General features: G+C 44.4%; 2 protein-coding genes across 3 annotated transcripts; both read left to right on the forward strand.

The window, feature by feature from the left end:
* Positions 1 to 27: 27 nt before the first annotated feature.
* odad4 (outer dynein arm docking complex subunit 4) lies at positions 28 to 5,574 on the forward strand. Of its 2 annotated transcripts, none has more exons than XM_061845781.1 (9): positions 28 to 404; positions 715 to 859; positions 1,400 to 1,531; positions 1,613 to 1,766; positions 2,418 to 2,473; positions 2,540 to 2,654; positions 3,303 to 3,446; positions 3,688 to 3,913; positions 4,368 to 5,574. In XM_061845781.1, exons 1-8 carry the CDS (start codon positions 343 to 345, stop codon positions 3,900 to 3,902), a joined length of 1,023 nt encoding a protein of 340 aa, XP_061701765.1. In that variant the 5' UTR covers positions 28 to 342; the 3' UTR covers positions 3,903 to 3,913; positions 4,368 to 5,574. The 2 variants fall into 2 exon arrangements, with proteins under 2 accessions (XP_061701765.1, XP_061701766.1); XM_061845782.1 differs by having other exon boundaries at positions 3,688 to 3,898.
* Positions 5,575 to 5,695: 121 nt separating this feature from the next.
* Positions 5,696 to 12,878, forward strand: cnp (2',3'-cyclic nucleotide 3' phosphodiesterase). Its single transcript, XM_061845778.1, has 4 exons — positions 5,696 to 5,846; positions 7,387 to 8,636; positions 9,545 to 9,672; positions 11,654 to 12,878. The coding sequence occupies exons 2-4, from the start codon at positions 7,427 to 7,429 to the stop codon at positions 12,104 to 12,106; spliced, it is 1,791 nt and encodes a 596-aa protein (XP_061701762.1). The 5' UTR covers positions 5,696 to 5,846; positions 7,387 to 7,426; the 3' UTR covers positions 12,107 to 12,878.
* Positions 12,879 to 13,383: the final 505 nt, after the last annotated feature.

The following is a 13,383-nucleotide window of genomic DNA, read 5'->3' on the forward strand; positions in this document are numbered from 1 at the left end:
TCAAATTTAGGCTTTTTTCTAAGGTATGGTAAATCTAGTTTAAATGTCAATATTAATCATAATGATGTTTAATGTTAAGATTGGATGAAAGGAGCTATTATTCCTGATTTGTAGATGTGTCAGTTTTTACAATAAGAATATTGCCGGTGATGTTACAAACTCACAAATGGCCACGTAATAAATATGTCATAGTAGTGTAATAAATACCGAGAGGTTAACATCTTTGTATACAGGTGTGACTTATTATATCATGGAATCTAAAACAATTAAATGAAAAAATCTGTTATTTTTTCAGAGTAAAAAATATACTGTGTATATTATTATTATTCAGCAGGTGTGAAAATGAACTTCGCAATGATTGATTCAACAAGGGAACCAGTTATTTTTCCACACAGGATGGCCAGGTAGCTTTGAATATTTTTTCCCTAAGACGCAAAACTCACCATTCGTAAACACTGGCTGATGATCTTAAAAGATAGAAATGATGCCATTAAAAATTAATTGTGTGCAATGTATAATTACGTTATATTCAACTCCAAACTACAGCCGTTTCTCAATTACTGTACCTAATGTTCTGTCTGATAAAAAGTCGGCATGTCCTCACGTTTTACAGTAGGGGGCGGTGTTGGGCCTGTTTGTTTGCACGGTTGCCAGGTTACCGAGCCAGCGCAGTGTCTTTTCCGCTGCGTTTGTCTCTTTTTTATGCTTTTATAGACTAAATCTTCATTGGAAAATGTCCGAAACGGACTTCGAGTGCAAAAATCTGAAGGCGAAGGCTGTTTTCTCCACTTCAATGGCGGAAGGCGACTGGTTGCTGCTCAGGGGCCAGTGTGAGAAGGCGGCGGAGAGCTACAGCACGGTGAGCGCTCACATGATGTTCCACAAACTTTCTCACACTCCAAAAGTTGGCATCGACAATAGAGGCTGCTGTCATTTTTTTTTAATAAAGCCGTGCCCTTTCCCCCAATCCCCTACCCCGTTCGCCGCGGAAACGTTATTCTTTTTTGTTTGTGCAATTATTATAAAGTAACTCTGGAAAAATGTTTGGCTTGGAAGCTGCACAAATCTGAACACCCCCCCCCCCCCCCCCGAAATCCTCCCACAGTTCTGAAGATTTGTGTCTAATTCAAAAAATGTTTTGTCGGCATCCGGTGGCATTTTGTTGCCTCACGCCACGTTGGACTGAGGAGAGGAGCTTCATTTAAGTCATTTTGCAGCTGTGTCGAAAAGAAAAAAAATGTCCTCATCTTTGGGCAACTGTAGGAAATCTCAAATCTTTTTGTTTCTAGTTTGGCTATTTGCTGCAGGGCTCAATCACTAACCCCCATGAATACTACAGTATTCATGTATAGTACATGTACATATACAATACAATATTAAGTTATATATCATATAACAGGCTCTGACACTAAAACCCAACGACAAGTACTGCCTCGTGGGCCGCTCCAAGTGCTACCTAAAGATGGGTCAGTACGAAAACGCCCTGAGGGACGCCGAAGCTTCACTTCAAGAAGACGAGTCCTTTTTTCAAGTATGTTTGTTTTTCTTCAACATCATAGTTTTAACGTTGCATGTAGTATATGATGAATATTATGTCTTTTTTTTACTCAAGGGGTTGTACCAGAAGGCCGAGGCTTTGTATTGCATGGGCGAGTTTGAATTCGCGCTTGTGTTTTACCACCGAGGGCTGAAGCTGCGTCCACAAGTTCAAGACTTCCAATTGGGTATCCAGAAAGCGCGGGAGGCCATCAAGAACGCCACGACAGGTGTGCCGCTTCGTCCGAATATGGAACCATGCAATTTTGCAAAATCTCCTGCTTAGATCATCAATGTACCATAATTCCCGGCCTGCAGAGCGCACCTGGTTATAAGACTCACCCAGTACATTTGTAAAGGAAATACCATTTGGTACATACATAAGCCGCAGCTGTGTAAAAGCCGCAAGTGCCCACATTGAAACACGAGATATTTTCAAAGACAGTACATAGAGTTTAACGCTAGCGCTACCACGCTAATGCTAATGCCGCCTTAATGCTAGCACCGCGCTAACGCTAACACTAGTGCCATGCTAACAGGGCAGGTTAAAAAAAAACATACCAGTAAAAATCACTGAGTCACAGCAGTAACAAGCTAGCGCGGAGCTAACAGGGCCAGACCGGTAAAAGTCACTTCCTTGGCACATATATTCCACCGGTCTTGTGCTTACCTTTTCCGCTCGAGTGCCCCCTTGCGGCCGTTAGAAAAAATGCACAAATTTGCCACATCATCGCATAAACCGCAGGCTTGAAAGCGCGTGGAAAAAGTTGCAGTTTATAGGCCGGAAATTACGATACAATTGACCACTGATTGATGACTTGATTAATTGGACGGTGTCAACACTTTTGCCCATATCGTCATCCGTATGTGTCCCCACTCAGTCCCAGCTGCCGTCAGACAGAAGCTTAAAGATGGCACTTTGCAAAAAGATGAGCAGGTAAAGTCACGCGTCAACACGTTATCGTTACATATTGCTACGATTAACCAAAACAATTTCACCCAGCCGACGACAATATACAAAAAGCTTCAAGCCTGCGAGACAGAGAAGAAGACCAAGAAATATCTCGGGGAGTTTTATGAAGACCGGAAATATCTAGAGAACCTTTTGAAGGATGAAGGTACGCATGTTTGTTATTGACATTGTTTTCACTATTTTTTTTAAATTCTTAAACGCAAACTAAAACAGGCGGCACGGTGGCGCACCGTGTTGGCCTCACACTTCTGAGGACCCGGGTTCAATCCCGGCCCCGCCTGTATGGAGTTTGCATGTTCTCCCCGTGCCTGCGTGGGTTTTCTCCGGGTACTCCGGTTTCCACATCCCAACAACATGCAACATTAATTGGACACTCTAAATTGCCCCGAGGTGTGATTGTGAGTGCGACTGTTTGTCTCTATGTGCCCTGCGATTGGCTGGCGACCCGTTCAGGGTGTAACCCGCCTCCTGCCCGTTGACAGCTGGGATAGGCTCCGGAACTCCCCGTGACTCTCGTGAGGATAAGCGGCGAAGAAGATGGATGGATGAAAATAAAACATCTTTTGCTGCTTTTCAGATGAAAAAAAAAAACAATTGAGTTGAAACTTCGTTTATCACCAGGATTGCGTTCCAGATCACTGCAATGGACAAAATATGCCGATTAGCAATCATGCATATATGAACAAAATTGAGTTCTGGGAGTGGAGTGGGGGATTAAAAGACCACTACAAAATGGAGGATCGGTGGTGATATGTCAGCGTCTAATCCCGTTTGTATTCATGCCGATCGACAGCTCTCGTGAAAAGCAGGACGAGGAATGGCGAGCAACTGCAGGACATCATCCAGGGCTGTCTCACTTACTTGGACTACTGCGCTGACTTCTGGAACCAGCAGAAGCCCCCGCGTCCCCCACCCAAAGACCCTCAACGTCAGCGAAGTAAGCGAGGCAAGGCTCTGGTACCAGGGCTGCGTTTTGAAATTCTATCAGTGTGAACGGAGACCACTAAGAGAAGCGTACAGAATTTGACTTTGGCCCTTGGTCCTTGAATGACCTTCAGGGTCAACTTCAACCGGCCCGATGAGTCTCTTTGTATGGTTTTCATCTAAAAGTCTGTTTTTGTTTCTGAATCTTCCTCATGATGTTCTAATACGCTCGACTGCCGTTGCTTTGCGGGCAGGTTTGGCGTCAGAAAAGAGCAAGCGCGGTTTGAAGAAGGCTCGGGGGGTGGTTCCGCAGACGGCGGGGGAACGGTCGGACAAGGACGTGCCGGATGAGAAGCGGGTTTCGGGAAGCGCGTGCAGCTTCCCCGGGAACGCTTTGGTGGACCTCAGGGAGATGGACAAAGCAACGGAGCGCCACCTCGAGGACTTGGATTTAGATGAAAAATGGTGAGGACATCTCAGGTATGATACTATGCTTTTGTTTTCCATCCGTCCATTTTCTTTGCCACTTATCCTCACAAGGGTCACGGGGAGCGCCGAAGCCTACCCCAACTGTCAACGGGCAGGAGGCAGGCTACACCCTGAACGGGTCGCCAGCCAATCACAGGGCAGATAGAGACAAACAGCCGCACTCAGAATCACACCTAGGGGCAATTTAGAGTGTCCAATTAATGTTGCGTGTTTTTGGGGATGTGGGACGAAACCAGAGTACCCGGAGGAAACCCACGCAGGCACGGGGAGGACATGCAAACAGGCGGGGCCGGGATTGAACCAGGGACCTCAGAACTGTGTGTCTTATGTCTTAAAAGGGGCAAAATTTCTGACTGAAAAGTGTACTGATGCACAAAAGAACAAAATGCTGTACCATTAAAAAAAAAAAAAATTATTGTAATGTGTCCATTTTTTCCCCCTCTAGAATGATAGCAGTAGGTGGCGAAAACATACCTGGTGATGATGCCCCCCCTCCCACATCCCACATGAGTTTCGTCAGTGACCGCCGGGTTCTACCTGAGGGACGCCGTCATCGCAATACCCGCGATATGCGCAGTGACGTGCGACGGAATACACGCACGGCGGCCGGGACCGGTCGCAGTCGAAATGCAAACGCCACGACATTAAAACCAGCTGGATCTGGTTGCACTGGTTTCCACAATCTCAAGAGTTTTATTTGAAGGGTCAAGACACGCCAAGTCCATAAATGTACTCTGGATGAGTTTATGAATATCTTTTTCCCGTCCCCGCCGCAAGAATTGAAGAATACGACTGTTAAGATGCGGTCACGGACAATGTAACTGGCAGGGGTTCAAGATGCAACGTGTTGTCATTTCAAAGTGGGTCATTTCTTTGTTAACGAGCCATGACCGATGAATGGTATGTTTGTATTTTTCTTTCGTTCAAATTGAAAAAAAAAACAGTTATTTCTTAAATTGCTTTAGACCTCCTATCAAAATATCTCAATTGTAGGTTTGGTGCATTTCCATTTATTTTTGAATATATTACACAGGTTATCCAAACAACTGTAAAAATGAAGTGCTGCCACTAATGGTGAGCAGGTATGGAAGTAAATATGTGCCACCAGAATTTGAATTTGAAATGCCACAAAAAACAGGATATGATTTTGAAATGTAAAGTGATCACATTTTCAATAGTTGTATTTCAGCGTAAGTTGTCAATGTTAATTCAACCGGCTACAATTGGCTGTCTAAAATTCAGCATCTGTTTCCACCGGCCGGGGTTACTTCAGGTCAGAACCGAACAGTCAGCCAATCGCAGCTACGCTTTTTTAGTCACGTGATGTCACATATTAAGAAAGCGTTACTGAATTGGCTGACTGCTTGGTTCTGACCTGAAGTAACCCTGCCTGGTGGCACAGACGGTGAATTGTGTCAACTATTGAAAATGTTATCACTTTACATTTAAAATTCAAATCCTGTTTTCTGTGGCATTTCAAATTCTTATACTGGTGGCAATAATTTACTTCCATAAACAGATCTGATTATACACCTGGCCAGCAGGTGGTGTCGTGCGCACAGTTCGCTTGAAGAGATGAGGCTTCAGTTCACCAACACGAATTAAGGTTGAAAATGCTGAATACATGAACATATTAACATCGTCTTGATCATTCATTTCGATAGTAGTAGTAGTAGTAGTAGTATTGAATTGCGTCGGTCGACCAAATGTAATCAAGAACAATAAATACCGCATCGGTTTTAATTTCCTGGCGTTGGATTTTACCCACACTTCCGGTTTTCTGAAGGGCGTGGCCGTGGTTTCCTTTTGGAACGTGCGCGTCCCCGCCGCTGAGCGTGCGTGCCCTTGTGCCTTGAAGAAGGGTGTCGCGCGGGCGTGGGTGTGCCTGGCTAGCTTGTCATTGTACACCGACGAGCGCGTGGTGGTAAGTTGGCACTCCCCGAACAACGCGAAAAGCATCTTTATGTCTCCTTTTTTTTTTTTTTTTTTTTTTTTAACCTCGGCACGTTTTCACACTGTAGCGTTTGCTGAACTGATGATTTTTGGGAAGTCGACTTTGTACCCTACACGAAGACAAGAACGATAGCGAGTTGTACTCAGTTTCACTTGCATGCTAATTGTTTGTGTGTCATGTTAGATTCAGCTTCTCTCTTTCGCTTCAAAAGAAAAAAAAACTGGACATTCTTTAGACAAGTTATCATTTTATTGGCACATTAGTTTCTATCAATACGTGATTTCCCCCGCCCCCCCTTCTTCGTTTAACCACAACGCGTGTTCAGTTTATCCATTGCGTCACCCACACAACAGCTGTTGTTTCTAAATGTTAACTAAAAAAAGAGCCTATTCGGTTTCGTTTCGCCTTTGTTAAGCTGGTTGCGTGGTCATCAACTCGCCCTCACAATTTTTTTCGGTTTCTTATTCGTGGTTTTTGTTGTTTTTCAATGTTGTGGGGAAGCCTCCCGGTTCCTGTCTCCTGACACGACACATTCCCACATCTGGTAAAGGAAACACAGATATAGGTTTAAAAAAAAAATGGTTGACTCGTTCGACAGATGGGGGTTTCTAGCCTGACGCCAGAAGTTCATATCATCTGTTTCTCGGAAGTTTTTTTCATTATTTATTAAACTTGTCTTTATTGCCACGTGTTTCTAGTTTGTGTACTAACACTTGGTAATATCACAGCACAGGGTGTGTGTTTGGGAGCCATTTTATGCCCCCTCCCCTAATTTCAAATGTACTGCCACTGTTCGGCACAGTTCCCCAATATTTCAGTTAAGAGGAACAAATGAATTTGCTTAAGTCTTCAGTATTATTGCCAGAGTAGTTAGTCATGCGTTCAGGGCATTTAAGTTACTTAATTTTACCTCAAGGTAAATGTGTGGCGCTGAAGTGTTTCAGCCATTAATGCAACATGCTAGTATTTTCTTTTTTTTTTTAATGCAGTGTCAAGCTAAGTAAAAGCCCAATAAATACCAGTAAGAAATCCCCAATATACCACACAAATACAATTGCATTTTTTAAATTTACTATTCCGGTTTAAATATTTTTGAGTTAATCAACTTTTTTTTAATAGTTTTAGTTCTGAAAATGTTAGTTATTTCACCTTTATTTGTTTTTCGATTAGTTTTTTTTCTTCCTATTAATTTGAAATTTGTTTAATCTTTAAAATTTTTACTTCACACTTGATTGGATTTTTTTTTCTTTAAAAGGAAGCTTTTAAAGAGATTTTGAGCTTCAAAATATTAGTTTACTTACCTCATGTTATGAATCAAGTGATTTAAATGTATTCATATTTTTTGTATATTATCATATTGACTTAACTGCATAGTTTTAGAACTACTGGCTCTCCGATGTGCCTCATGTTCTGAGTGTCGGGGCGTTCAGATTGCCGGTATGAATGAAGCAACTACAAAAAAAGTGCTGATTATTTAATCTGACGTTTTCCTCTGTGTTGCACATTTAAGGTACTTGTTAATGTGAAGTGTTGACCCTCTCAAGCCAAAAATGGATCCTGAAAAGAACAGTGAGGTTCCTGAGAAGTTGGAGAGTCCACAACAGGAGGTGGAGGCGGCAGTGGTGACACAGCTGGAGGAGTCCGCTGGGCCTGAGAAGCCAGCAGCTGCTGACGAGGAGGAGGAGAAGAAGGAGCAGCCGGCGGTGAACGGCAGTGGCGACGCGGCCGCAAATGACAACGTGCCTGTCGAAGATGACTCACCCTGTGAAACTTCTGAAGCCAAGCCAACGGTGCCTGTCGCTGCACCGGAAGAACCAGATACAGAGCCAGAGAAGCGAGACTTGGAGCCCGAAAAGGAAAACAAGCCGGAAACTGAGCTAGTGGCGCAGACGATCCAGGAAGAGGCTGCGCCGCGACAGCTAGCGGAACCGCAGCCTCCCAGTCCGGAGAAAGTGGAGGCTGTAGCTGAAGCCCAACAAGAAGTTGTCAAAGAGGCTTCGACGCAAGATGGTGGAAAGGGAGTTGAAGTGTCTGAGGAGAAGCCAGCTGAAGCCTCGGTGCAGGGGGAGGAGGTGAAAGTGGCTGAAACGCTGCCCCCTGCGGAGCCCAAGAAGGAAGGCGAGCTGGAAAAAACTGCGAAGTCAGGAGATCCAACAAGCGGCGAACCAAGTGCCGCCGCCATTGTTCCCTCTGCCGACTCCCTGGCGTTCCCTCTCCTTCAACACGAGAAGACCAAAGACGCTCTGCTCGGCTCTCGCACCCTCGTTGTCATCAGGGGCCTCCCGGGAAGCGGCAAGACCTTCCTGTCCCGCGCCCTCGCCGACGCCTACAAGGATCGCTGCTCCGTCTTCTGCGCCGACGACTACGCAGAGAGCGGCGAGTCCGGCGCGGACGCGCACAAGGCCCTCGACGAGGCGGTGGTGGCCTGCTGCGCCGACGTCCCTTCGGTGCTGGTGGTGGTGGACGACACCAACCACACCCTGGAGCGGCTGGCCCGCCTGGGCGAGTTGGCCCGGGAGCACCGGATGGTCGCCGTTTTCCTGGAGCCGCGTACTGAATGGTGCACGGACGCGGCGCACCTCGCCAAGGTGACCGGGCGCAAGCCGGCCGTCGTCACCGCCATGAAGCGCCAGCTGGACGAGGTGCGCCTGCCGCTCTTCTTTGGCTGGTTCCTGCTGTCCCCCATGCAGGATCAGCTCAGGTCCATGAGCAGCGACTTCCTGACCGCACTGGACGCCTTCAAGAAGAACGCGGTTGGCTGTGAGTCAAGTATTTGCTGTCGCCGTCAAAAAAAGGGCTCACCTCCTTTTCTTTAAAGGGGAAGTTTGCTTTTTTTTTTTTTTTTTTTTTTTTTGTGGGGGGGGGGGTGGTTGTTATGTCCGGTAATGAATGATAAAAATCGGCAGTCTCAAGCCCCATTCTAATTTAGTCAAAGAAAGCGCATGTGGGGGTGAGTGGGTTGTACAGCCAAGCCAATCACAGAGGAGGTATGACAAAATGTCAGTTGTCAAATTGTCGCACACCAATATGTTGCCTTGTTAGCCTAGAAAACCACATTTTCCATCCAATTTCTTTGCCCCTTATGGTCACAAGGGGCCGGGGAAAGCAAATTAGAATTTTTTTTATTTTTTTTTTTTGCAAAAGTGAATTACAGTCCTCCTTGTTGCAGAGGAATCCAGTGTTTTTTATTTTTTGGTCACACCGTTCATTTGGGTAGCGGTCTGCATTTATTTACTCTATTTTTTATTTTTTTTTTAAAACCATGTCATCTGGGTCGGGTGAAAAACCATTTTTCCATCCATTTTCTTTGCCGCTTATCTTCACAAGAGTCACGGGGAAAACTATTTTGAATTTATTATTTTTTTTTGGGGGGGGGGGCAAAAGTGAATTACAGTCTTGTTGCAAGGAGTCCAGTGTTATTTTTTTTTTTCATTTTTTTGCGTCACACCGTTCATTTGGGTAGTGGGGTGCATTAATTTACTTTATTTTTTTTAGACCATGTTGTCATCTGGGTTTGGTGAAAACTTAAGTTTGTTTTAACCAAATATTTAAAAGTACAGATCTGTAAAATCAGTCAAGGTTACTCAAATGTACAAGTAAAGGACAAATATTGGGGGCCGGGAAGTGCTGTTTCCTTGCCCCTGACTAATCTCTCCTTGTCTTTGTAGCGTCTGTGAAAGAAGGCCAGGAGGTGCCTCTGGACCAGTACTTCCAACCCAAAGGAAGCCTCCACTGTACCACCAAATTCTGTGACTACGGCAAGGCAGAGGGAGCCAAAGAATATGCAGAGAAACCAGTAAGGCACCAATTTTGGTACACATGGTCCTCTGTTATTTATGACATGATGTAAAGGCACCCAAAGTTACCACCGTGCATTTTAGTTGTATAATTCTGTCTTATTTTTCATAGAAATAGTTACAGTAATTATGTTTTTTGCTGTCGCCGTAGTGTGGTGAAGTGACAAACCACAGCACATTATGAATGGACCCCATTCCGAAATAGGTGGGGGGGACTTCCTTTTGTGGAACGTGCGAGGCTCGGTTATGTTGCATCTGGCGCAGGTCGTATTGAAATCTGCACGGGGTACAATGAGCAGGATTAGGTGGTGCGTTTCTGACAAATCGGGCAGTTCGTGGCTTTTTCTGTCATTGATATGCAGGTGACTTTCCAGTTAAAGCATTCACCAACTCCCAAACTAGAATGTTCCCTTCTCTTATTATTATTATTTTTTTTTTAATGGGCAAAAAAAACCACAGATCCAACTTTTTCCAGTATTTACTATCGACAATGAATTTTGCCTCTGGAGCCACTGCTGCTTGGCACTGGTTTAGGCAACCATTTTGATTTTAGAAATTTCCGTTTTTCGGCTGAACAAATGGCCTGTGGCAGAAACAAAGGCAGTCAGTTTTGAGCCAGCTGGTGGTGGTGGTTGCGATTGGATTTGCAAGATGCCAAAAACAAAAAAAGCAGTTTGGCACGCACCTTTAGTTTCCGGGTCATTGTTGGGTTCACGTTGGTACAGTCAGGGAATAAAATCTTTTTTTTTTTTTTTTTTTTTTTTTTTTTTTCCCCCCTTCTCCCTTTTTAAAGCAATGGTGGGCGGAACATAAATCTGTCCCATTTTAACCAATTGGCAGTGTATTGAACTGCTTTTTGTGTGGGATTTAAATAAATTAGTGATTGAACATGATTGGTGCAATGGTTTCAAATAACAAAATAAGGTAGTTGTTTTCCTTTCGGCGTCGCCACAGCGTATCATCTCAGATGAATGTTTGGCACAATTTTTAAGCCGGATGCCCTTCCTGACGCAACCCTTCTCGGGGAGTGGAGGCTCCAGTGGGATACAAACCCACAACCCCTGGTTTACCAAACCAGTGCTCTAACCACTGAGCTACGGGTCCTCTTAAGTAACAATGAGGTATATTACAAATTTGAACATTTCATGCAAGTTGGTGTTTTTGGATGACTGAAAAGTAGTGATTTTGGAGATGTGAGGATTCCAACAAACGGCTCTTTTCTTTTCAGGAAAGTGCAATGTGAATAAATTGCCTTTTTAATTTTTAGGAAATGAACGGTGCGGTCAGGTGCAACTGCAATAGTCTGAATTATGATTGGAAAAATGGCAATGATGTTTAGTGCCTTGCCATGATGTCTGCGAAACTGAGGCTGAGCTGAACTGTGTTGGGAGTAGATGCAGTTACACTCCTTTACCGAATGGTCCATGTGGGAACCCAGTCTGGTAAAAAGATAATTGACTGCGGTGCACTGAGATCACGATCAGAACTCGTCTGAAATCATCTTGGTGACCGTAGAAGACTGGCATGAATTTATTTTCGACTTGGCTCCTTTCGTCTACTTGGCATAGGAATAATAGTTGATTCCCAAAGGGTATATAAAATATGCCAGAGTATTTTATATTTATACATTGTATTTTCCACACTATAAGGCGCAGCTAGAAGTCTTTAATTTTCTCAAAAGCTGACGGTGCGCCTAAAATATGATCATCTAATGGATTCATAACGTAACCCCAGCCTCCACTGTAGCGTCTATTCTGTGCGCCTTATATGGAAAGTTTTATGATAATGCGTAAAATACGGTAGATGTCTTACTACGCTGTGTTCATATGTTTCTTAACGAGTAATACATTTTTAGTTTCCCATTGTATGTTAGCTTTAAGCTACCAGGTGGTACGGACTTTGTATGGCGTGCACCCTCATACTTAAACCTCTATTTTCTGTGAAAGCGCTCGTCATTAATGCGTTTTATTTCCTTTTCAGGCGGTCTCAGAGTTGTACGGCTCCGTGTTCGATCTAAAAGTGAGCGCTCTTTTCGTCACGCCTCGCACCTTCGGCGCCCGCGTCCGCCTCACCGAGGAGCAGCTCGTGCTGTGGCCGGCCGACGCCGAAAAGGAGGCAGAGGCGTCCGTCCCCGGCGCCGCCGCCTTGCCGATGGGGAGCCGCGCCCACATCACCCTGGGCTGCGCGGCGGGCGTGGAGCCGGTCCAAACGGGCCTGGACCTGCTAGAGATCCTGGTTTTAAACCAGGTGGAGCCAGTCACCGACTTGGAGCTGGGCTCGCTGCGCTTTTACGGCGAAGGGCGGTGGATGCTGGAGCTCAAGGAGCCCATGTGCGCGGCGGCGTGCTTCTCCAGCTTCTACAAGCGCAAGGGGCCGTCCCACGAGCAGGGCAAAAAGGAACCCAAGAAGAAGAAGAACTGCGCCATTTTGTGAAGACATGGGAAGGAGGCTTGGCATGGGTTGGTTGCTTTAGTTCCAATGTAGGGAAGCGTGTTAAGGGCTTCAAACGTAGCTAGCCGGAATCTTGAAGTTATGTGCCTCCTGCCCTTTTGCACTACGTAAAATGCCTTCAGTCTAGTTCATATCGCTCAATAGAATTTCACCGTCGTTCACTCCGCTTTCAGTCTAGTTCATATCCTTCACTCAAGCCGCTCACGCATATCAGTAGCAGCCTTTCAGGACCTTTTTACGCAAGCATCCTAGCTACTCTGTAACACAAGTGGAGATCCTGTTATACTTCCTTTGCACGCATCCCAATACCAGACTTGTATTGTAGTAAAGCATTCCAAACTGCTTTTTCCTCTTACTCGGGCTAGCTAGTCATCGGGAAAAGTGATTGTTACACTAGAAAATAGTGCAAAGTTGTGCATCTTAGCAACTTATGAATTAGAAATGCCTCCTTACGTGTTTGCACTGTTTTGAAAGGGAGATGGATACATTTGGCATTCCACCCCTCCTCCCCCGCCCCGCCCCTTCAGATGATTGCACCTAAAATGAACTTTGTAAATCCAGTTTTGTTTTTTTGTTTTTTTTTAACTCACTTTAAGCTATTAATTTACATTTCAATGAACAAGGTTTGGCTTTTTGTTTTTTTTTTTTTTCTGTTTGGATTGGAAGGCCAACTTTTGTGTGGCTCTTATCAATATTTTTGCACTTGTTTTGTACACTTAATAATAAAAACCAAGATCATGTGTTGCGCCATTAATGTTGTGCCCTGTCTTGATTATTACTAAGAGCAGAAAAGTGTTCGTTTTGTGTTAAATTCGTGACCAGCAGATGTCAGTCACCACTTGAGTCCTGTTAGAAATTATTAACCAGTTCAACCCAAAACGACACTGTTTCCCCCCCAAATAATCATAATGCTGTCGCATTCTTCATTAGTGGAAAAACTCAGTACTGAATTCGTCAAATACGTGTCAACTCGAACACTGACGTTAAAAACATGTACAAATGACAGGTGCACATTGATAAGTTTAATTGTAAATTCTACCATCTAGTGGAAAATCATTGAATTTTGTTTAATTCTGTCATTCGCATAAATGAACAAAGGCTCAAATATTTGTAAAAGTATTTTTAAGAGGAGTTACCTGAAATAATCATAGCACGCACATGTGACACTAATCATTTGTGCAGTATAATAACAAATGCGTCAAATCTGTTGAACGAACCTGTTGATTGGTCCCCATTAAAATAAAGACTCAAATCAATTT

The sequence above is a fragment of the Syngnathoides biaculeatus genome, chromosome 16 (genome assembly GCF_019802595.1).
Source record: "Syngnathoides biaculeatus isolate LvHL_M chromosome 16, ASM1980259v1, whole genome shotgun sequence".
Taxonomy (NCBI): Eukaryota; Metazoa; Chordata; class Actinopteri; order Syngnathiformes; family Syngnathidae; genus Syngnathoides; species Syngnathoides biaculeatus.